The sequence below is a fragment of the Ascaphus truei genome, chromosome 4, assembly GCF_040206685.1.
Source record: "Ascaphus truei isolate aAscTru1 chromosome 4, aAscTru1.hap1, whole genome shotgun sequence".
Taxonomy (NCBI): domain Eukaryota; kingdom Metazoa; phylum Chordata; class Amphibia; order Anura; family Ascaphidae; genus Ascaphus; species Ascaphus truei.
The window spans coordinates 108,207,258-108,231,291 of record NC_134486.1 but is presented as its reverse complement, the minus strand read 5'-3'; the positions used below and the strand labels follow the sequence as shown (position 1 = coordinate 108,231,291).

At 40.1% G+C, this 24,034-nt stretch overlaps 1 protein-coding gene across 2 annotated transcripts; it reads right to left on the bottom strand.

Moving 5' to 3' along the window:
- Positions 1 to 1,335: 1,335 nt before the first annotated feature.
- Positions 1,336 to 22,618, bottom strand: MAL (mal, T cell differentiation protein (MAL blood group)). 2 transcript variants are annotated; one of them, XM_075596373.1, is made up of 5 exons: positions 22,486 to 22,618; positions 21,962 to 22,124; positions 10,194 to 10,367; positions 8,270 to 8,392; positions 1,336 to 4,968 (listed from the first exon to the last, which is right to left on the bottom strand). In XM_075596373.1, exons 2-5 carry the CDS (start codon positions 22,064 to 22,066, stop codon positions 4,891 to 4,893), a joined length of 480 nt encoding a protein of 159 aa, XP_075452488.1. In that variant the 5' UTR covers positions 22,067 to 22,124; positions 22,486 to 22,618; the 3' UTR covers positions 1,336 to 4,890. The 2 variants fall into 2 exon arrangements, with proteins under 2 accessions (XP_075452488.1, XP_075452487.1); XM_075596372.1 differs by lacking the exon at positions 22,486 to 22,618 and having other exon boundaries at positions 21,962 to 22,198.
- Positions 22,619 to 24,034: the final 1,416 nt, after the last annotated feature.

The following is a 24,034-nucleotide window of genomic DNA, read 5'->3' as shown; positions in this document are numbered from 1 at the left end:
CCCCTCCCTACCTTTGGTGTCGGCTGCTGAGATCGGAGCGGAGCTGGCATCAGGAGGAGGGGGGGGGGTGTCGGGAGGAGGGGGTGTCGGGAGGAGGGGGGGTGAGTGAGGAGCAGGCTGGGACTCGGAGGGCCACGTGGGCTATGCCGCGGAGGGCCGGTAGGTGTGGGGGCCTGGGGGGAGGAAATGGATGCCGGTGGTGGGAGGTAAGGAGCAGGTTGCGGCTGGACTCGCCGTTGCTAGGGGACGTGTAGGGCTTCCAGCCACCTCTTCCTTCCTTCCTTCCTTCCCTCTTCACTCCCTCCCGATCAGGCTCGCGGCGGCCATTTGTTTTTTTAAAATTCGTGCGACCCCGGGTCTAGCGCGGTCAGATCGGGTGGCCCCCGAGGACCGCGCTATAATGGGGTTTACCTGTATATATATTCATGACTTTTTTTCCATGTATTTTATATGATTTTCATGACCATAATAACAACATCCTTTATCATACTACATTTATGTTAAACTTCTGTTTTCATCTTTCAGTAACACTCATCTATGCAATAAAACCACTTTACCTGGTGGTGAATTTCCAAACACATTCACGTGCTTAGTAAATATGGGCCTTGATGCTTTATAGTCATCCCAGTTCTGAATTATTTTATATGTCGTCATTTTGTAATGTTTTAAATATGTAGATTTGGGAAGAACAGTTGGACACAGGGGAACCTGGTTCAATTCCTGGTGTCGGCTCCTTGTGACCTTGGGCAATTCACTTTATCTCCCTGTGCCTCAGGCACCAAAAACATAGATTGTAAGCTCCACGGGGCAGGAACTGTGTCTGCAAAATGTCTCTGTAAAGCACTACGTAAAAATAGCAGCGCTATACAAGAACATGCTATTATTATTATTATTATTATTATGGAACTGCTGAATCATATCTTATTAGTATATATTTTCATTTTGTAATTCTGAAATTGAAAGGTTCACAGTGTACAGTATGAATAGGCTACATTTCCAACATTAAACACCCCCGTAGGAAAATTAAAGAGGAGACCTAGATGCTTGCTTTCCTTGTACATAGGATGCACACTCCTGCTTTTTGCACTGTGGATAAAAAAGTATCTACTCCAATTACATTGCAAATGTGTAACTACTGAACGACTGTAAGTGAAGATAGTCGCCACTAGAGGTCAGAGCACCACTAATCAGAAAACTGGAGGAGACACAGAGACAAGTTCAATAACTCATTAAAGTAAAGTTATAGTAAGAAGTGAGCGCTATAATTGAATGAGGCCTGAGCGTAAAAGCTCAAACATTGATTTAATAGTAAATAAAAGATCATTACTGCAGAGGCATGGGGGGAAGTATTTATTTAATGAATTTACAGTGGTTCTTCATGGCAGATATGGTAAAGGTTAACACAGAAAATGCATGGAATAGACACAAGGGGATCAATTGGGGTCCGAGACCTTGCAGCACGTAGGCAACTGGCAAACTAGCAAATACTGCAATAAAGTAACCTTAGGATCCCATAAATTCTCTCTGCGCCTCCCCCTTAAAAATCACAATTCAGATCGCCATATTCAATAAATACTACAGCAGCAATGCACATTTTATATGGCAAGACAAAGCTCGTTTGCAAACAAAAACTAGCAAAGGGGGAAAAATTATACAGGAAAGTGCCAAAGGGCTCACAGTATTTTTTCCTCTTTCATTAATGTGGACGAAGTGTTTACCTTCAGTATAAAAGACGCATTGATATATAGATAAACAGTATGCAACTGACATAATAGATAGGGGAGGGATGTTGTGATGAATCCCTTAGTAACCGCGGTCCTCATAAAGCCTTGCCCCATGGATACATGAACTAGAAAGATGCCCTGATCAACTTTATTCAATTCAAAATATATTTACAAAGGAGGGGTGCAAGTCAGGGAGTAATGAAGCAAGGAGAACAGAACCCTATGTAGTGCACTCCAAGGAGAGCCTCCAAAGTACTAACACAAAAATAATACATCTTCATTAAATCACAAACTTATTAAACCAATTAAAAAATGAACTGTGCGTGGACTCGCTAATATGCCTAATGTCTATATAGCCCAGGTCTCTATAAAATAATTGCCCTTATTAGGAATATTAAATACTGTATTGTGTTTTAAAAAATGGTTTTTACATTAAATTATGAAGTATGTCCCATTTATTTAGTAGTTCAGTCTTTTCATAGTAGATTGTTTTAAATATGAGTCCAAGTCTTCAATAATTAACCATTGATTTCTTTATCTTTCCATTTTCAGTCTTATTTGTTCAGCGCAGTGAAAGCACAAACTTGGGGCAAATGAAAACAAAAGGGATATGTCACATTAACATGTGACGAAAAACAGGAAAAGTGACCAGATATAGGAGTGAGAAAGGAGAGATACTTCCAATCAGTAGAATGGTATAGTGAGAATATTGTGAGGGGTCCATGTATCAACCCAGAGAAAAGTATTTTCATGCACTGTTCCTTTATTTTTTAGTATAGTTGCATCATACTGTATGTAAGACCAGTTTCTTACTCTTACATCTAATGCAGCATGTTAGACTGCGTATTAACATATGCATTTTATATATGTTTATTCCTTTGTTGATGGTATTCTGTAGTTGCATTTATGTTTCAACTTATTTTTGCATTTAAGATTCTATATATTTTTCCTTTATCCATTTGTTTTTTATATATATATATATTTTTAATTTTGGGTATTTAATTAATACTAAAATGAATTAATAATATTGGTAATTATGCTTTTATTGATTAAATAATGGTCCTCTAACTAAGGGTCCTGCGAGTTTTTACTCTGACCTAGTTTGATTATATGCAAGCTGCGATGGGATATGTACAGTATATATTTTTATTTGTATAAATTTCATTTATATTCCATCTCTTGCAAGGGTATTAAACACTATGATTTATATATATATCATGCGATTTAAAGTTATTACTACTATTGATAACCGATATGGACTTCTATTTTTTATTTAGATATAACTTGTGAGCATAATTCTGACCCCTTTTGTTGTATTGCAAGCTGCGATAGGCTGGATCTATTTACATCTGCCATCTCTTGCACTGGTGTTTCTAATAGATTTAATTAAACACTTTAATACTCCTTTTTAAGGTTTTCTTTTTACATACATTATATAGATCGGTTGTGTTTCCTCCATACTCTGATTCCACCCCCTTTCCCCACCCCCCCTTTTTTCCCTTTTTCTTGTTCCATTTCTTGTGTTTTTTGTTAAGGATTTTTTTGTTTGATATGTGTAATTAATGAGTCAATTGTATTCTTGCCATGTATGGTAACTGATTGGAAGGTGTGGCCATCTGACATAGATTGTGTGTCTTGGATTGGTTGATGCATTAACCTGTATAGGTATTTAAGCACCACCATGAGACGACATGCCCATGCCCTAAAGAAGTGTAATTTGACACAAAACGCGTAGGTGGTGACGTCATACGCAGCGACGTTACATCCGTGACGACGGACCTACAAGCTGCAACCCTGAGACACCACGAGGAAACCATCCGGAGGTCCCATAGAGCGATAAGGTCTGTTTTATACCAACGTGGCAGCCTTGTGCTCTCTCTTTTTTACCATCTCTATCAAGACCTTCCCACTGAGCCATAGGTGTTAGTACCTTATCCTAGGCGGGTGTCTTGGGTGTATTTAGATACACGTGTTATCTATGTGGTGTCATTTGACCCTTATTGTGATACATTTTATGTGGTATTTTATATGTGTCATTCTTTGTTTTACTTTGATAAATATTTGTGTACTAATTTCGGTTTTCTGGCTTTCTTCTCCTATTTTTGTGTTTTTGTTAGACTTACAGTGCATTACTCCAGATACTATATGGCAAACTCCCCTTTAGGGCAAATAAAGGGGAAACGGATGGTGCACAGACATGTGATACATCTCATAATCTGTGTGCTATTTAAATCCTGCCCAACTCCTCCTACTGACACTCCCCAAATCACAAGCTATGGCAGAAGGGGCAAAATTACAGCAAATAACTTTGATACAGGATGAAAATGCCCCACGTTTGTGCCAACATTGCCTGGATACATAGACCCATATGTCTTATCTGCTTTTGCCATCATTTCATTATGTAGAAAAAATGAAATGCGTCATTCTCATATGATATGCTGGTTAATGACTTTGCTGCCAGGCACACAGTGAAGGGGTTAAATACTAAACCAGAAAATATGCACTTCCCATTTGCAATGTGTGGCTTCAATGTAGCTCTTCAAAATAATAAACTACTTTACCTGTGTCAAATAAAACCAAAGATTTAGTAAATTACTAAATGTTATAATGTGGCAGCAAAGAGCTCAGATTTGGATCATGTTTCTAATAATTAATTATACACATTTATGCATCTTTCCTTTTTTGCCTAAAGTGTTTGATATATTGTACTAAATAAAGTACAGTATTTCAATACAAATAGCATTTTCACATATTGTAACTATGGGTTAACTATAAGTCTGATGTCATTTTAGAAAGGGTAGTTTATTATTTTATACTGATCACTACATTGTTGGAAGAATGTTTTTAGAGTTCTTTATTTGTAACAAAGTACAGAATGAAGGCAGCAATTAATACTTTTGATACTATTAGAATACACAATGTTCTTAAACTAATATGAAGAAAAGGGGAAATTCAGTAAAATAACGGCAAACACACCAATACAATATATGGATTAACTGACTACAAAATAACATTAAGAAATCAATTTAACACTAACCGAATTATAATAACAAATATCTCAAATTTGTATTGTAACAGTTCTCTTAATATTTCCATGAGTTGATACTGTACAGAACTCATTTGAAAAAGGTCTTCAAACTTCGGTGTGTCAGAGAGGCTTTAGACATTAGGAAGATCTTTTCCATCTCAGTAAGGAGAACGCTGCATGAATCACGTATGACAATGTGGCAAGATAAGCAAACACCTAAAAGAGACAAAATACAGACATTAAATACCACCTATGAGACTCTCTCTCATTATATAGTGGACTTGCATGAGGCAGCAGTTCCCCAAAACTTCTGCATCCATCCTACACAAGGCCAGCAACCAACATGCAAAGGGTTAGCTCACATTCCGCTTGGATTCATTATCCTTCCTGGCCTTGACTTTGTACTTCCCTGTGCTGCCAGAGTTCTACTCCAACCCAGCTGCACCTCATTTCCCCTAAGGGACTCTCTCTCCTTACCCACACCATGGATATGCAATTGGCTGCAGCCAAAGGGCATTTGCGGTTTGCTGTCGTTTGGCTGATCTTTGCTGTGGCCCATGCCACTGGACTGTGAATTATAACTCATGCTGAGCAAACTCCCCCACTACTTTTCGTGTCACCATTCGCACACCATTTGTTTTAGATTGTAAGCTCTTGAGGCAGGAATGTACTTTCCTATTGTCTCAGCTTACTTATATGTACCATTTTGTATATTATTATCCTCCCTCTCACATTGTACTGTGCTAAAGGAATATGTTGGCATCATACTAATAATAAAGAAATCAGTGCATTATTGTGTTATACAATCCTACCATTGCTGTTACAGTATATCTACTTTATTTTTAAGTAGTTTGCACTGTACTAAAAAAACTCTACCCTAACAGCTTGGTAGAAATAGGTCATTCAAATGCTTTCCTGACGTGGAGGCTTCCAGAGTGAGCATGTTTTTATCATGCATGAACAATTGATATATTTATATATATTTATATGAATTGAGAGTAACCTCTCGTTTTGAAGTATGTCCTGGGCACAGAGTTATGATAACAATACATGGTTACATTACATGCACAGAAGTTATACATTCAATTCACAGACATTTCATGGACAGTTAGAGATATGATTATGGGCGTATGTAACCTTTACAGACAAGATTAAATTGTGTTAGGAGAGGTAGGATACGCTTGCAATGTGTTAGTAGAGGCCCTGCCTCAAAGAGCTTACAATCTACAGTATAAGGCCAACTAAATTGAAACATTGGGTACAGGGGATAAAAGGGCTGGTGAGTTTCTGATTGAAATAGAGCAGTTTTAACGTTAACAAACATCAGCGAATGACAGCAAATGGCTTACACCCTTTGACTGCCACCTTTGGGGTGAAGCAGATGTAGACTGAAGGGGTTCAGATTGATATCATAACTAACAGCTGTGATTCTTTGTACTCTTTCTATCCTCCAGTACCCGGGGAGACTCTCCACCTGCTTCTCACAATGCCCTCCCTACTGCTTTTTCTGTTTACTGTTTCCTCACTCCTTTGTGAACATCTCTGTTCTCTCCAACTTCCCCACTTCACCATTATTTATAAACCTCTCTCCCAATAACTTCTTTACCCCTCAATAAAAAACACTCACACAAATCCTCTATTCAACCCTCTATCAACTCCTTCCTGCTGCTGGGGATCTCCCCTAAGCCAGACATACACACCTGATTTCATCCATGCCTCCCTACCATCTCTTCCCCTGTAAATTGTGTTATCCCTCTTATTTTAATACAGATTAACCTTAAAACTTGCCCCACAAATCAAGCATCCCAATAGCCTGCACTCATGGTTACTGTCCCACACTCAGTCACTCCTACCACCCATTGTGAACAAGCACTGCCATCTACAGCACTTACTCCCTAACCTGCTGTCTCTAAGTTCCCCATCAAACCTCTTAGATTGTAAGCTCTTCGGGGCAGGGATTTCCTTTCCTATTGTCTGATTTTGCTGCACTTATTGTATTATTATAATTCCCTGTACTGTATTCTTTGTAAAGCGCTGAATACACTTTTGGCGCTATATAAGTAAAGACATACAATACAACAGCTAAAAACAGGCCTTTGTATTCTCCTTACTACAACAGCCTCTTTAAAGAACTAAAATTATGGTCCATTTAAAGAGGTACAGTATAACCGGCAGCAAAAAAAATGTCTACTTTATTATTTAATGATAACCATTATAGATGTGCCCACTGTTTGTAGATTGTCGGCACAGTGAAAATGAACATGCGGAAGTGTCCAATTACTGTCCCCTGCGGAATTATTGGTATGTTTAGGGAGAGGTGTGACTTTATGTCCGAACCTGACTGTAACAGGGTGTAGTCTGTTACCAACAGCTTGGACTGTTGGCCGTTGACCAGAAAAGGGTTAATCCCTGTCTGGAGGAGGCAGGAGGTTTAATGAGCTCAGCTGGGCAACTACAGTTTAAAAGGCAGCATGCAGTGCATTGTGTGGGTCTTCCTGGTTTGCAAAGGGAGAGTATCGCTGAAGTGTGTCCCTGTGATATACTGTATTATGGATATAGACTTTGCTTGCCTTGCCTTGCTTGCCAAAGCTGTGTTTTTTTTACTCAACTTTGGCTGAGGAAAAGCTGTGATTTTTGATGCGGAACTATGACTGAGGAAAAACTGTATTTTGTGTTGCTGAACAACAGGGAAATATTCACATTGAGAGTTTTGAAAATAAATAGAACTAGAATTGTTCCCTACACACTGTGATCCCAATCTTTATTCCATATGTATATATATGTTTATATGTAGAATGGGATCATTTGAATTACCAATAATTTCTCATTTACAAAATTTACTTTCACTCCTATTAAAAAAAAAAAAAAAAAAGAAAAAAAGCTAGTTACAGTATATTAAAAAAAAATGTATCTTTCTGTTATAGTATACATATAGCACTTCTAAAATGAGGTACTGTACAGTACTACCATTTGTTTCTTTAGTACTTCTAACAAAGATGGTGAAGTACTGTATTAAGGCAAATTTGGGGCAAAATTTACAGCAATTGAGTCATTTTCATATTGCATCAATTTATTAAGGTCTATGCTCTATGTGCAATTTGGGGAGTGTCAATAGGAGATAGGGAGGAGTTACATGATGCAGTTTATTATGTGATATTTCAAACTTTGCATTTCTGTGCACCAATCATTTCTTTGTGCTCCAAAAATCTGCCAGATCTAAGGTGAGCGTATATTTTTGGGAAAATATTTTGCCTCAAATGTAAGAAACACATTTGACGCAAACAGAAAATAGAGCAGTGTGTCAAAACACACACTTGTTCACATTTTCGTAAATTGATACATGTGCCCCGTAGGTTTTATTGTACAAACAGTTTGTTTACAAGCAATGTAAGGTCACACCTTAATGAAATCTCAATGATTTATGTTTAAGCAGTTATTTTAGAACAATTTAAAACACCCCAAAAAAAAAGTATTATACAGTATTTCACTGACTTCAAATAATTGTTAGCATACTTACCACAGCTGCAACGTTTTCTTGATAAATTTTGCCACCAATAATACTAAAAGATATAGTGGTATAAGCTTGTAGTACTGATGCACTCAAGTAGAGCAGAGCAGCAACAGAGTGATAAAAAGCATCCTAAAAAAAAACACAAGATGTAGGCATCATTTACTAAATCAATGTCTTAGTGTACAGTTTTTCATGTTAACAGAAATGGTAAATAGCAAAGGAAATAATTTTGGTTATGTTTGCTTGAATCACTTTTTTGTAGGCATGTTAAGCTAATGGTACTGTAGGATATTCTGCACCAACATTGTTATTGAACCTTAGTAAAAACATATTCTGAGTTACTGTATGAAGGGATATGCTGTGTTCTCGTTAAGTGGAATGTCACGCGATTCTGTTTATCTTGTGACATTTTGTATGATATCTCTGCCTCATACACACAGAATCAGACTATACTGTACCTGTGTGACGTCACCAAGGTCTAAACAGCATTAAAATGAAGCTTGTGGGAAATCAATTACGGTATAACAGTGATTCCCAACCTTTTTTGTTTGGAGGAACCCTTGGAGTATTTTGGAAAATCTCCTCTCGCTCGCCCCTACCTTCCATCAATTACCCAACTCTCACTCAATCTCCCCCACAAAATACATACCGAAAACCCCACCCTCCTAAATACATATAATCCCACCTCGCAATACATAACAAAATAACCCGCCCCACCAATACATATAAAAAATGCCCCCGCCAATACATATTAAAGACCCCCGCTGCCCCAATACATTTTAAAAAGACCCCCACCGCCCCAATACATTTAAAAAAAAACCCCAATAAATATTAAAAAGGTCCCCGCCACCCCAATACATTTTAAAAAGACGCCCACACCCCCAATACATATTTTTAAAAAAATCAGGCCGCACGGGTAAAATCATCATCACATCTCGCCCAGAATTCCTCATCATCATCATCATCATCATCATCTACCCACCTCCAGCACCCCTCATCATTATCATATACTCACCCCCAGCACCCCTCATCATCATATAACCACCCCCAGAACCCCTCATCACCATCCTCATCATATATCTACCCCCTGCATCTCACATCAATCCCCCGCCCCTGCATTTCACATTTAACTCCCCCATATGCCTACCTCCTGTGACGAAGACGGGCAGGAGGCGGGTAAGATGCGGCAGTGGTGGGCAAGATGTGGCACAGGGCAAGTGGCGGCTCACAGCAGAGCAGGCAGGCATGCACGCACGCGCTCTAGCTAGCAGCAGGCACTGGAAGTGCAGCACTGCTAGAGCGCGCTCCTGCAGTCCTGAGAGCGGGCTCTGGGAGGGAGGGGGAGAGCCAGGAAAGCCGTTGTGGGCCGCAAAGTGAGTGTGGGCGGCTAGGTGGAACCCCTGGGACTGCTCCAGGAAGCCCCAGGTTTCCGCGGAACCTGGTTGAGAATCACTGGTATAACAGATGATTCACAATCTGCCAGCATTAACTTTGCCTACAGTATGTTTCACTAATACATGAACAATCGGGGGGGAAAAAAGTCAAAGCTCTTTGCTAGAACTTTTTCATCTAAAAAGTTCAGGCGAAATTGAGAAAGTTGGAGTGAAATTCAACAATGTTGATCAAACTAAAGCATATTAGATAGGACACATTGTTCACTATTGAATATAGTGAGTAGTGGGGCAATGCACAGTTACTTTATTTCAGTATCCATTCCAAATTCTCGTATTTTAACTATCTTCCTTGAGCAAGTCTGAATGAGCATAACGGTGTCTTCCCTCTGTTTATAAATGTTGCATCAATCAGCATTGTATATTGCTCCAGCTGCTTTCAATATTTTTGTTGTAATATACAGTAAAGACACAAGCCTTTCTCTTGTTGAAAGTGTCACTGTACAAGCAAAGGAAATTCTGTTCGAAAATGTACTTACAATTGTTGTCCAAGAAGACTTCCCTCCATGGACTCTAATACAGTACAGTATGATGAGTAAAGATGTTATCACAAAGCATGTTACTGAGACAAACATAACCCATCCTTGTAGTAGTGATGCAAAATCGAGCGCACGAGAAGAAGCTACCAAAATCCACACAAGGCCACCAAAAATCTGTAAGAAAACAAAGAGTAGCCTTAAATCAACCTAACATAACTTAATGCAGAAGATATGTAACTGTATTTAGCGTATTGTATCCTACAAGGATATTTTCCAACTAGGCAGGGGGGTGCAAACACCAATTACTGTAAATGTCATGTGGATACATTTCATACTGGCGCTCTAAGCAGCCACATTACACCTCTGCGTGAACATAAGTTGGGATACTATCTGGTAACATTAACCTTATTTAATAGTAACCATATATCTGAATGTCTATTACCATGATAAAGTGAGGCAAGGGCCCCACGTAAGGAAGACTAAATGCTTTTAGGGAGGCTGGCTATATTTATCACGACCAACATATTAATGTTGTTTCTACCAAGCTTCCTGATTCATACCCACTATACGCCAATATTCCTGAGGAGTTGGCCTAAACCCTTACTTTACAATGGTGAGGGTTAGAATCAGATAGGGAACCCCTGCTTCTGCTAAATATAGGTTGTGGGCGGTGCTCCTGGGTAAGTATTGGATAATGAGAGAATATGAAGGTAAGTAACCCAAGTTGAAGCACTCTGGCTCACACTGAGTGTTTTATGATCAAATTAAAAAATAAACTTTATTTCTTCACAATAAACTAAAATACAGGGTATTAAAATGCCAGATAAGACGCACACCGGATCCTGTGTCGATTGTAATATAAACTCTGGATACTAATAATATCAGCAGATGACTAGAGCAGTACTTGTCCTCTTATTGTTTACTGGATGATCATAAGCCCTTGGGAGGTCATTAAGAGCTTGACCTGTCAGTAACCAAAGCAAGCTCATAATACAGGACAATATAAAAGAAATGTAACAACTTGTGGGCAATTCAGTTTGCTCAGATCAAACGGGGAAACCGAGCACTGTACCTCACAAGGCATGTAATCCTTATTGACCAGGTGGTAGTATCTTACAGTCTCACCCCTGTCGTAACTCAGATAGTTTGGTGATTTCTTACTGTATATCTAAGTTGCTCATGTGAACATAGTTATAAATCAGGAGCTCAGTAGCAGGCCGCAAACAAAGAGTTCCTCAAAGTCACTTTAGCCCATGTTGGAGGCTTTGGAACTTGAGTCTTCCTTGCAACCAGAAAATGTTTTAAGTAACACAGCAGCTACAAATGTAATAGTTAAACTGGCTTCTCACCATGGTAAAGAGAGAATATGAAGGTACGTAACCCAAGTTGAAGCACTCTGGCTCACACTCAATGTTTTATGATAAAATTAAAAAGAAACTTTATTTCTTCACAATAAACTAAAATACAGGGCATTAAAATGACAGATAAGACGCACACTGGATCCTGTGTGATATATAATCTGGATCCTAATAATATCGGAAGATGAATAAATGATTCATCAAATACCTATAGCGATCCTTGAATGCAGAGGATCCGCGTAGAATGGTGATTGAGGGGGAGAAAGGATATGATCAATTAACTGCAATGTTTATGCACACACGCTGCACAGCGGTGTGAACTTCAGTAAACTCTTGTGATTGCCTTTTGTACAGGTGAGGATGCTTTTAACCAGCCTAGCTGATGGCTGTCGTGCTGCACATTGGATATGCTGATAGGCTGTGTCATTAGCCTCGAAGATGCTTTTTGATCGCGAAACGTCAACGTGACTCAAAGTGACGTTCAGGAACTCTTTGTTTGTGGCCTGTTACTGAGCTCCTGATTTATAACTTTGTTCACACACGCAACTTAGATATACAGTAAGAAATCACCAAATTATCTGAGTTACGACAGGGGTGAGACTGTAAGATACTACCACCTGGTCAATAAGGATACATGCCTTGTGAGGTACAGTGCTCAGTTTCCCCGTTTGATCTGAACAAACTGAATTGCCCACAAGTTGTTACATTTCTTTTATATTGTCCTGTATTATGAGCTTGCTTTGGTTACTGACAGGTCAAGCTCTTAATGACCTCCCAAGGGCTTATGATCACCCAGTAAACAATAAGAGGATAAGTACTGCTCTAATCATAGTCTGATAACTGTATATTTTTGTATAGATAAGGCCTGCACTTCTGGCCACATTCTTTTTAGAATGTCACTTAAATCAGTGGTTTAAAAAGTAGTGATAACGTCTGCAAGAAATTCAAAACCTGATAAGCAGTGAGGCAAAGTTTCTGGTGCTCATTTTAGGAAGATTATGGGGCATGTGCATCAAGACTAAAGTGGAGCAAGTCTGGGGCAAAATAACGGCCCCATATGTTTCAGAAGAAAAGTCCAATTGAAAACAATAGGATTTGTGTCATTGATGCATCTTGTGCCCTATTTCTGCCCCATAATTGCTCCACTTTTGCTGGGATACATATGAATTAGAGCAGTTAAAGAAAATGGAGCATTTTCCTCCTGAGTTCATGTAATAAAGTACTTTGCTCCAATGCTTCTCCACTCTGTACCTGCTTGTGACTTGGGAAGGTTCAGACGTTGTAAGTTCTCAAATTGTGTGTGAAATTCTAGAATTCTGCACCAGATGTAAGTAAACAGTTTGACATTTAAAGGATACCATACCATGAAAAATGTTTACTTAACACATCTTACTAAATAAATAGAAAATACGAAATTAAATAATTAAGACGTAATTGCTATTTAAATAAATACATTTAATAGCTGGTCAGAAAGTGCATTGTTTGCCCCCTACATAATAGATTGAGGGGCTGAGTAACACACAGTTAACGTATATTGGAAATAATTACAGTTCTTTCAAAACTTTGGCTGTCTTATACTTAAAACATATTTGTAACTCTAAGTTATAATGTTGCCCAGGTATTATGTTGTACTCAGGACATATTTGAAAATTAGAGGTAACTCTCAATGTATTTTTCCTGGTAAAATATTTGATAACTAAATAATAGATTTTTAACTGTTGCCACATTTCTCACCACATTGAATAAGAGAAATGGTGTCTTTTTTGCTCTGAAAATGTTGTTGCGAGAAGAAAATAATACACATAGGCTCAGATCCACAAAGCTCTGTTAAGTCACTTAACGTGACATTAGCCTAACTTGGCATTACTCCTACAGTATGCAGACCTGGAAATAGGACTTTTACAGGGTCTGGATGGGTATAACACCTTTGTTAGCTATGATTTGACGAGCATAGGCCCAGATTCCTAGACGTCCGTTATTATCATTTATGAACATATTCCATAGCGCAAGGACAATAACAATAAAATATCAAACATTAACATACATTGGTACAGTAGGTATGGAGGCCCTGTCCTAATGAGCTTACAATCTATAATGAAGGATATGTGGAAACATAAGTTATGTGGGGATTTTAATAAAGGCAGTTATTGACTACCATATTTCTTCAAAGCTCCATGATGCAGCGTTAAGTGCTGTTTTGGGTCGGGAAGGGCACTGCGCCAAGTATAACAGTTAATTATACGCAAAAGAGGCGTTCCCGCTAACAAAGCATATCCACAGGGGTCCATTAAACTTAACTCAGAGATTTAACAAGAAGCTAGTACTTAAAGGGGGCGTTACTCACATCCAGACCCTGAAATATGGGTTTTGCTGTAGAGGGAGAGAGGAACACAGCTGAGATATCTGGGATATATGCTCATATCAATAGGCAAAAAATATTAAATTAGCATTGTGTTCCTTTGTCTTCACAGGTTTATGCCCCCCCCACCCCCCCTCCATACGAGTGTTGTTTTTGCAGATAATTAGCTCCTCCCTTCCTCTCCTCTTCCTCCTCCATACAACAAATGTGTTTTCATACAATTAGCTTTGAGGATATGCGTTAGCCTCAGGGGAAAAAACGACCATTAATGATTTGGAAAATGGCACGTTGTTAGCACTGAGTTCACAAACTTATATAAAGCTGGGCCATAGTGACATTTCCCGGCGTATTTTCCCTCTCCTCTCTTTCTCAACTTGAGCTAAAGACCTAGTAGAGGATTAGAGTAAAGCTAAGTAGTTAATGTCACATTATTAAAAGATAATGCAACATTATACTAAAATAACCTACTGTACTCACAGACAGCTGTTTCAACCTTTGAGGTCTCTTCAGTGTGAGGATGGTTATACTGGCTTTGCAATGTGAAGCTGGGATAGGTTTCAACCACACATTATATAAGTTAGGGGGGTTAATAAAAGGGACAAAAACCCTCCACCGTACTGTGTACTGCAAATAGAAATATCCCTTGTGAGCACATTCACACGTCTCATACAGGTCTGCAAGCCTGCTTTTCTCCATTATCTCTTAGTATACAGTGCTTCCACAGCATAATAATAGAAAGTTTACCAAAGACTAGATAATTAAGCATACCTGACCTCACGAAAGGTTATTGGCAAATTCCACTAACAGAATCTGCAAAGAAAAAACTGTCTTTGCAACACCAAAAGGCATCAGTATACAGGCTTACCCCTTGGCTATCATGGAGCCCCTGCAACCTTTCAAAGGTGAATTAATGCATTGTTACAGTCTCACTCCAAGTACGTGCATGCTTCGGCATTGGATGATGGGGGGGACTCCCATCTACAAAAGTTAGAGGCAGTACTGGACACCTTTAGGAAAGCAGGTTTTAGTGTCTTAGTGACTGACCCCTTACTTCCCAACCTCTGAAGTTCTCGAAAATTTGTAGGGGAGTAAGAATATCCGGTATTATATCTGAGCCGTAAATTACTGCCAAGAGAGCAAAGATACTGTATGCTACGGTGGAAAAGGAGTGTCTGGCAGTTAAATGGTCCGCTGACACCTTGAAATACTACCTATTGTGCAAAACCTTTACTTTAATAACAGACCATACTCTATTGCAATGGATGCATAGAAACAGAGAAATAATTTAAAAAGTCACTTGTTGGTTCCTGTCCTTAAAGTCGTTTAGGTTTTTCTGTAAAGCAGAGAGCTGCTATACTGTAATGGATGGATGTGTAATTTGATTTATACAGCGCTAACCATGTATGCAGTGCCTTACAACTTAACAACAGGAGGTAAATAATGTATATTACAAACAATAGGAATAAGTGCTACAGGTGCATTACAGCATAAGGCTAAAGGAGACCCTGCCCCAAAGAGCTTACAATCTAAGGGCCTCATGCAGAGAGCAGCGCAAAAAGTGAAAGCGGCATTAATTGGCGGATTCTGCCTTCAGAAAGGCAGAAACCGGCAAGTTTAAAAAAAAGCGCCATTTTTTTTTTTTTCCCCTTCAAATTCGCCGCGCGCCTGGAGAGTTTAAATTCTCTCCAGTTTTTTTCTCTGCCGTATGCAGAGAGCCGCGATCGCCATCTAGTGGCTGTTCGCGGCAAAAAAATGGCGCGATTTTCAACATTTTCCCTCTCCACCAAGCAGCTGGCGCTCCGCGGCCGGTGGAGAGGGAAAAAAAAAAAAACGCGATTTTTTCCCCAGTAGTTTCAACAGCGCTAATAGCGCTGGTTGAAACTCTCCATATGCAGAAAGGCAGTTTTCTGCCCTTTCTGCATATGGACATAAAAACTCTCCAAAAAAGGTAAAAATTTTCCCCCTCTCCAATTCTGCATAGCGCTGCTCTCTGCATGAGGCCCTAAGTGTTATGTTAGGAGGCTCAGAGACACATTAGGAGTAAAAAGTTAATTATTAAAAGCCCATCTGGAGTTAGTAGCAGAGGCGTAAATTGTTTAATAAACTGCTTCTTTTAACAGGTGGATTTTCATCTTAGCTTTGACTGTAGAAAGTGAAGGCATTCGTGTATATCCATATACAGTATATGCACTTAAACCTACTCTAAATAACATAGGGTGAGACTTCTGTGCTCAAAAAGATACACACCTGAGGTACCCGGCAGATATGCTAATGAGATAAGCAAAGTATATTTAAATGACTCGCAATAAACTCACTCACAGACTGTTTTGACCTTGTGGGTCTCATCAGTGTGAGGTTGTTTATACTGGCTTTGAAGATTGAGACTTATTAGTAGGTCTTCATCACACATTACTAAGGTTATGGTGAGTTATTGGCTTTTCATCTCATCCCAGGCTATGTTTAAAAGCTATGTTTAAAGCAGCATGCATTGGCTTAAGGGTTTTCCATGTAATGTGGGCTTGAGACAAAAGATGGCATTGTGTGTTCATTTGCACGTACATTCCCAGACTCCTTTGCTGAGGTGGAAGCACTGTATGCTAGGTCAGGGGTGAGCAAACTTTTTATGCCGAGCCCCCCTTTTTATCCATGAAATTCCCCCATGCCTGATGTAATCAAAATCACATGAAAAAGAAAAACCTTTATTAAACGGTATACAATGTAAATACAAATATGTCTAAATATTTACATATTTCAACAGCTCGCGCTTGTAAATTAGGCTGCGTCCACGCTGCCTCTGAGAGCCGTGACATCACCAACTCTCCAAGCATGAGCACAGGGTGTCCTGCATAATTGTGCAAGCACAAGTGGGGAAGTGTTTATACTTTTTTTTAAATTATTAAATTATTATTTCTGTACATTCATAGTATGATTGCTATAGTGGCAGCCTACCCTTTCACTTGCAGAGGATTGCAGCGAAGCAGGTTGCCAGCGGAGGAGAGCAGGTACACAGCGCTATTGCAGGGCAGACACCGGAAGGAGGGGCGTTTGACATCACAGCGCTGGGGCGTGCTCCTCCCCCATATCTCCGAATCACGTGGCCGCCACCTGCACTATTCTGTTCGGTTGCCCGCGCACATCTTCTTGGCTGTCCGCGCACAGCTTTTTTTGTGCCCGCCCCCCCCCCCTCCCCAGTTTGTGCACCACTGCATTCAATCACAACACACACACACACAATCACAACGCACACAACGAACACTCAATCACAACCAACACACACACACACACTCAATCCCAACACCCACAGCACACACCCAATCCCAACACCCACACACACAGCACACACTCAATCACAACCAGCACAACACAGACACAACACACACTCAATCACAGACAAGACACACTCAATTACAACCAACACAGACAACACACACACAGCACACATACTCAATCACAACACACAGACTCAAAGCACAAACACACACACATACATACTTTCACACACACTTTCACCTGGAGAGGGGGGGAGGGAGTAAGTAAGCCTGCTCCGGTCCCCCCCAAGTGCTGCTGAAAACGGGCGTGTAACAAACAGGAGGATTAGGGCTTGTCTGTGTGCAGGGACGGCCCCGCCCCCACTGCAAGCAGACAGCAAAGATGCAGCACAGAGAAGCTTGAGCTGCTTGGCTGCCTGTGCACAGCTCTGCCGCCCCCAGGTTTCACCGCACGCAGCCTGCGCCCCCCCTAAATAATCTTGTGCCCCCCCCAAGGGGGCACGCCCCCCAGTTTGCGCACCGCTGTGCTAGGTGATAATGGTGAAAATCAGAGTTGCAGACCTGTCTATGAATGTGCTCACAAGTAATATTTTTATATGCTATACGGTGGAGGGGTTTTAGTCACCTTAATAATATATATTGACAGCAAACATGAACAGGGTTGCTGCTAATATGGGAATATCCCCCACCGCTATACCCCTTGCCTACACTCTCCCTACAAAGTTAGCCATGGAAGGGCTGTCCCGATTAAGCAGGCAGGATCTTCAAAAAGCGTAACAGACAGATCCGGCTTAAAAGAAGTCTGGCTAGCTTTGAGAAATCATTGATTGGCATCGGACGTCACAGGTGTTTCCCCCCCCCCCCTCTGTGAGCCGCTTGTTAGTAACTAAACAGTTGGTACTCCCTTATAAATACAGGCAGGTAGTACTCATCTCCCTCCATGACAACCATGGTCATCTGGGTACTGACAAGAAGTTGGGATTAGTGACAGACCGGTCCTACTTGCCCCAGAGACATTGAAGAATACTGCAAGAATTGCAGTTGGTGTGTAAGGGCCCCACCGTTGGTAAATATAACCAGCAGTGAGCCATTGAATTTGGTATGCATGGACTTGCATGGACTTTCTATAATTGGAACCTGATAGAAAAAACACTAACAACATTTTAGTGATCATTGACCATGTATGCCCAGGCATTCTCAACCAAGGACCAGAGCGCCATTACAGTCGCCAAGGTACTGTGGAACAAATACTTTGGTCATTATGGGTTACCCACTAGAATCCATTCTGACCACGGACAAGATTTTGAAGGGCACCTCATTAAGGAGTTGCTACTCCTTTGAGGAGTAAAGAAAGGAGTAAAAAGCATGTCAAAAGTTTTTTCATGCACATATAAAAAAACATTTCTCCCTCCATTACAGAGGTAAATGAGAATTTTCACAGTTAGTGTTAGAACCTTCAAAGGGTTCACGACTTGACATTTCTGCAGGCTTATAACGCTTTGGCCAAAGTGTTTAACTAAATGACCCATACTTATGAGAAGACAAACAGAAACTTATTTAACCTAATACTTTCTTATTTGGATATAGCATTGAGACATTTTGTTTTTTGTTGTATACAGTACATTTGGTAACACCCAATAGCACTCCTTTTTACATAATTATGATGGGGTGGGTGTTGGTTCAGAGCTTGCAGGAATTGTTTGTTAATAGTCAACTGGTAACAGTTGTTTGGAGGTTGGTGGCCCCTCCCAGGTTTAAAGCTCACCTTTCCCAATTTTTAAGTAGCAGGTTTATTCATGCACCCATGGAAGACTGGTCTATTAAGACGTTTCTCCCTCCAGTTACAGAGATAAATGAGAATTTTTACAGTAATGTTAGGACCTCCAAAGGGGACATGCCTTGGCGTGGCTGTAGGCTTATAACTCATTGGCCAAATAGTTGAACTAAATGACCCATATTTATGCGAAGCCAAACAGATGAGTATTTAGCTATATACTGTACTTTGTCATTTAGATGTTGCATTGGGGCTTTTTGTTTATTGTTACATGCAGTACATTTGGTCACACCCAATAGCATTCCTTTCTACATAAATATATGTATGTGATGAGTGTTGGGTTCAGAGTTTGCAGAGATTGTGTGTATTCCCAAAAATAACTCAATGATAATCAGGGTCTGGATGTGAGTATGGAAAACTTTTGGATGGTCTTAAATATCATAGCGTTATTTCCATGCGCAGAGGTCTGAGGATCTCTGTTAAGTTAACTGCTCATTAACTTAAGATTTGCATAAGAGTAAGCCAAACGTTCGTTTAAATTTATCGATCCACTTTTTTTTCAGGTGAATGCGAGTACATCATAACGCAATGGACCATTGGAGATATGCACTACTCATATGTAAAATGTGGATTTACCCATAAGAAGGACTGCTCCTGGAACCAGGTTTAGATCAATGTCATTCCAAAAAATAAACATCATTTTATATTGACATTTTATTTTCAGGCAGGTGCTGAACACAGGGTGCAAAAACCAGTTGGGATGGTGAAAAAGTGGATCCTATAGGTGGAATTGGCAACTCTAGCTTCACCCCTCACAGGACTATGTCTGAACCTCATCTGAGATTCTTTATAAATGTAAAATAATTACAATTCTCATTTTCACATTGAAGACTCTCCAAGGTTCAGCTGCCCTCTTTATTCTTGATTTAGTATTCACATCATAGTAACATGGAAACCCCATTTTAAGAAAGACTTCCTTGTTACCTGAGCTCTTTCCCACCCCAATGCTGCACCCATGAAACTCTTTTTACTTCCCTATCAAAGTGGCTATTTCATCACACGCCTTATCTTCCCTATTTTCTTCCTTCTCTCTTGCAAAACTCGACATTCCATTACTCAGTATATCAAACACCATTGTTTAGAATATGAATAATGTTTCTCACAAAAACAGGTACAGTATTATAATAACAGGATAAGCACTTCTGTTTTGTCTGTAACCATTTTCAGTACTGAAGATAATGAAGGGGCTGGACACATTTGCATCATACCCAATTCTATATTGGCTACAGTCATCATTATATTTTGAACTTTGTTTAAAAGAGCCAATGTATAACTCAAGTGATGAAAGGGTAGGCAAACAGATCAGTTGTTATATAACTTGAATCTTGAAACCACTGCAGAGAAAAAAAATGTAAAGATATTTCTCAATATAGGTAATCCTACTCCAGGACTGTAAAATGATACTTACATAGAAAATTCCTATGACAGAAATCAAACACCAATACCAAATTTGTATAAAATTCAGAGCTGCAACAATAAGTTAAATCAGTAAAATTCATGGTAAAGTGTTTCTTTTTTTGTACAGGGGGCTTTTCCCCTTTTTCATTGTAATTACACATTTCCTCATCAACATTTTTTCAAGTTTTTTTTTCTGGAGAATATTGAGATAAATTACATAAAACTTAGCCCTAGTCATTGCAACTTATGTCGAATTACTGTATCATGCATTCCTCTGTTAAGTATGAGTGCTATTACTTCTTAGTAATAGCAGTATACATATAATGTGTGGTATTTGTTGTAATAATGCTATATTTTTGCCTCTTAAAGTTAATGAAAAAAAGTTTAATGCAAGTTTAATGTTTATGCACTAGAATAACATAGCATTTTTTACATTCTGATAATTAAATAATAACTAATATCAAGTAAATATTATTTATGTATTGGTTATATTGTCTTTGTATTGTATAGGAAACTACTATTTACAGTCTGAAGATTTAATCTGGAATTGTAGACAACTCATTGCTAAGGCATTCGCAAACTATTTTTTGGCATAATAAACGTATATGCTTAACCACATTTGTGCCGTCCTCTTCATAACCTAACTTCTGTTTTTTTTTTTTTTTATTCGACCGACCCAGAAGGTCCATCTTGAGATATGAGCACAGACAACTTGAATATTTAGTACATTCTAAATAGGAGTCCCTGAGAATCTTCATTTCATTGTCCTATCTAAAGCACTACATGGAACCGCCCTTTCAGCAGGAGTTGGTGCAAATGCTGCAACTGGATTTAAAAATGCTTGGACTAGGAACAAAAGGGCACTGCCTGAATAATGTCCAGTCCAGGTAATTTAGAAATATTAATGCACCATTTTGTATTGGCCTCTACTATAATGTTATTGTTGTTTAAAGTCCAAAGAGTAGCACAAACAAGAAAAACACAGACTGCATAAAAGGTAGTTAGCACACAAAAGCAAAAACAAAAATCAAGTAGGTAAAGGGGATAAGTACTGGCTTGTGGGTATAGCGTAAACCCAGAGGCTTGCATGTAGGAAATATAAGGATTTGTTGTAGTTTGTGATACCCTTTCATAGACTGACAAGAGGCTTATTCGTAGATAAAGTTATAGTATACAGAGTTCCCGAAACTTTACTTCATATGTATACACGAAGAAGAGACCTGTGACGTTTTGAAAGCTTAGTATATTATAATTTGTTCTATGCAGAAATATCCAGTTTTTCCATCAAAATATAATACAGCTTAAAAGAAATGTCGCTAGAACAAATACAGCTAATAGAACTTTTAAAGTTTATAGTAAGTAACGAAAATAAAAAAAAACTAGATGAGACAAGTGGTACTTATCTGCAGTCAACTTCTATGTTTCAGCTTCAGTTACTTTGCACGGTAAATATTAAACTCAAGCATTCGTCATCCAACATTTCTCTCAGACTACATTTCCTACCACTTTAAATACTGCTGTTCTGAAACATCAATAATGGTAATACTTACAAACTCGGTTATCATGAGCGCATCTGGAAAGCTTGTAACAACGTTTAACCCAGATGGTAATGCAGAAACATCTCCATAAACTGGTGCTGCAGTGTTCGCTGCCATTCTTGCTGTTTTGGGGTTATTGTTTTACCAGTAGATGCAAAAGCCTTTTTCTGTGAGACTGAACATGGACAGGTACTCTGTATCAGTAGTATAAGCTTTGCTGAAAAACCTGTTTACTAAGATGATGCTCACGAACCTAGTCACGCCTTACATTTGTAACATGATCTCAAATTGTTAAATTAGCAGGAAGAAACAACACACCCGTAGGCAGATGAAGTTGACCATTAACCATGATGTATATATTTTGGTATAAAGGAATGTTAATAAGACCCATAAGGAAAAGAAGAATAAACATGCACTCATGATTTTCACCTCAAGGAAGTATGTACCTGCATTATTGGATTGAAACAAATCTACATGTTCTTTTTTCATGTACAAACAAAAGGGTATGCCCACACCAAAAATAAATAAATACATACAGTTTACCGGTGCTGCTGCTTCAAGGAGTACCTGTCAGGATTATTCCAGGTCTATACTAAGGAAAAATTGATCCAATGCTCTACAGATTTTATAATAAAGCTATTTATTTTTTCCACACAACATTCCGACCTGACCAGGTCTTTATCAAGTGACTAGGCATGTGACAATTGAGGATAAGCCCAGTATATATACCCCCATCCAAAATCAATTACACGTGGAAATTAGGTGGAAATTACCACCAGCTGTCCCCCATCTGCCCCCCTCTGATTAGTCTAATGTTATTCTCTGAAACCACCAAAGGAGAATATACCGCTCTCTAATATAACAAATAATCAACAGTGTTGGATAAATAGTACAGGTAAACCCCGTTATAACGTGCCTCGTTATACCGCGATTCGGTTATAACGCGGTTTTCCCGTGGCTAACGTTTAAAAAAAAAAAAAAAAAAAAAAACATTTTTATATTTAAAAAAAATTTTTTTGCACACTGCACACACTGCACACACTGCACACACTGCACACACTGCACACACTCACTGCACACACTGCTACACACTGCTCACACTGACACACACTGCACACTGCACACACACAGCTCATTGCTCACACTGCACACACTGCACACACTGCACACACACTGCACACACTGCACACACACTGCTCACACTGACACACACTGCACACACACTGCTCATTGCTCACACTGATACACAATGCTCATTGCTCACACTGACACACACTGCACACACACTGCTCATTGCTCACACGGCACACTGCACACACACTGCTCATTGATCACACTGCACACTACACACACACTGCTCACACTGACACACACTGCTCATTGCTCACACTGACACACACTGCACACTGCACACACACTGCTCATTGCTCACACTGCACACACTGCACACTGCACACACACTGCTCACACTGACAAACACTGCACACTGCACACACACTGCTCATTGCTCACACTGCACACACACTGCTCATTGCTCACACTGCACACACACACACACACACACACACACACACACACACACACACACACACACACACACACACACACACACACACACACACACACACACACACACACCCCTCCCAATACACATATACATAAATCAGCCTTACCTTGGGGATGATTGGTGAGGCCTGTGGCTGCAGGGGGGGGAGGGGAGCGCGGCGTGCCGGTGGGGGTGGTGCTGCGGTGGAGGGGAGTGATGGCTGCGGGGGCCCCCGATGCTGCAGGGGCTGGTGGGATGGCCCGGTGCAGCGCGGGGGGGCAGGTAGGTGGGGGTAGGTTGGCGGTATGGCCCGGGGCGGGGGGTGGGACGTCATTGTGCTGTGGGGCTGTGTGGGGGTGGGGGGTTGGCGGGGCCCTGCGCTGCGGCGGAGTGGCAGGACGATCCTGCGCTACGGCGGGGCGAGGGGGCCCTGTACTGCGGCGCGAGGGCCCTGTGCTGCGGCGGGGGGGGTGAGCGGTCTTCCGGAGAGATCCTTTGCGGTGTGGGGGCCCGGTCCTGCGAGGGGGGTGATGGTGCTG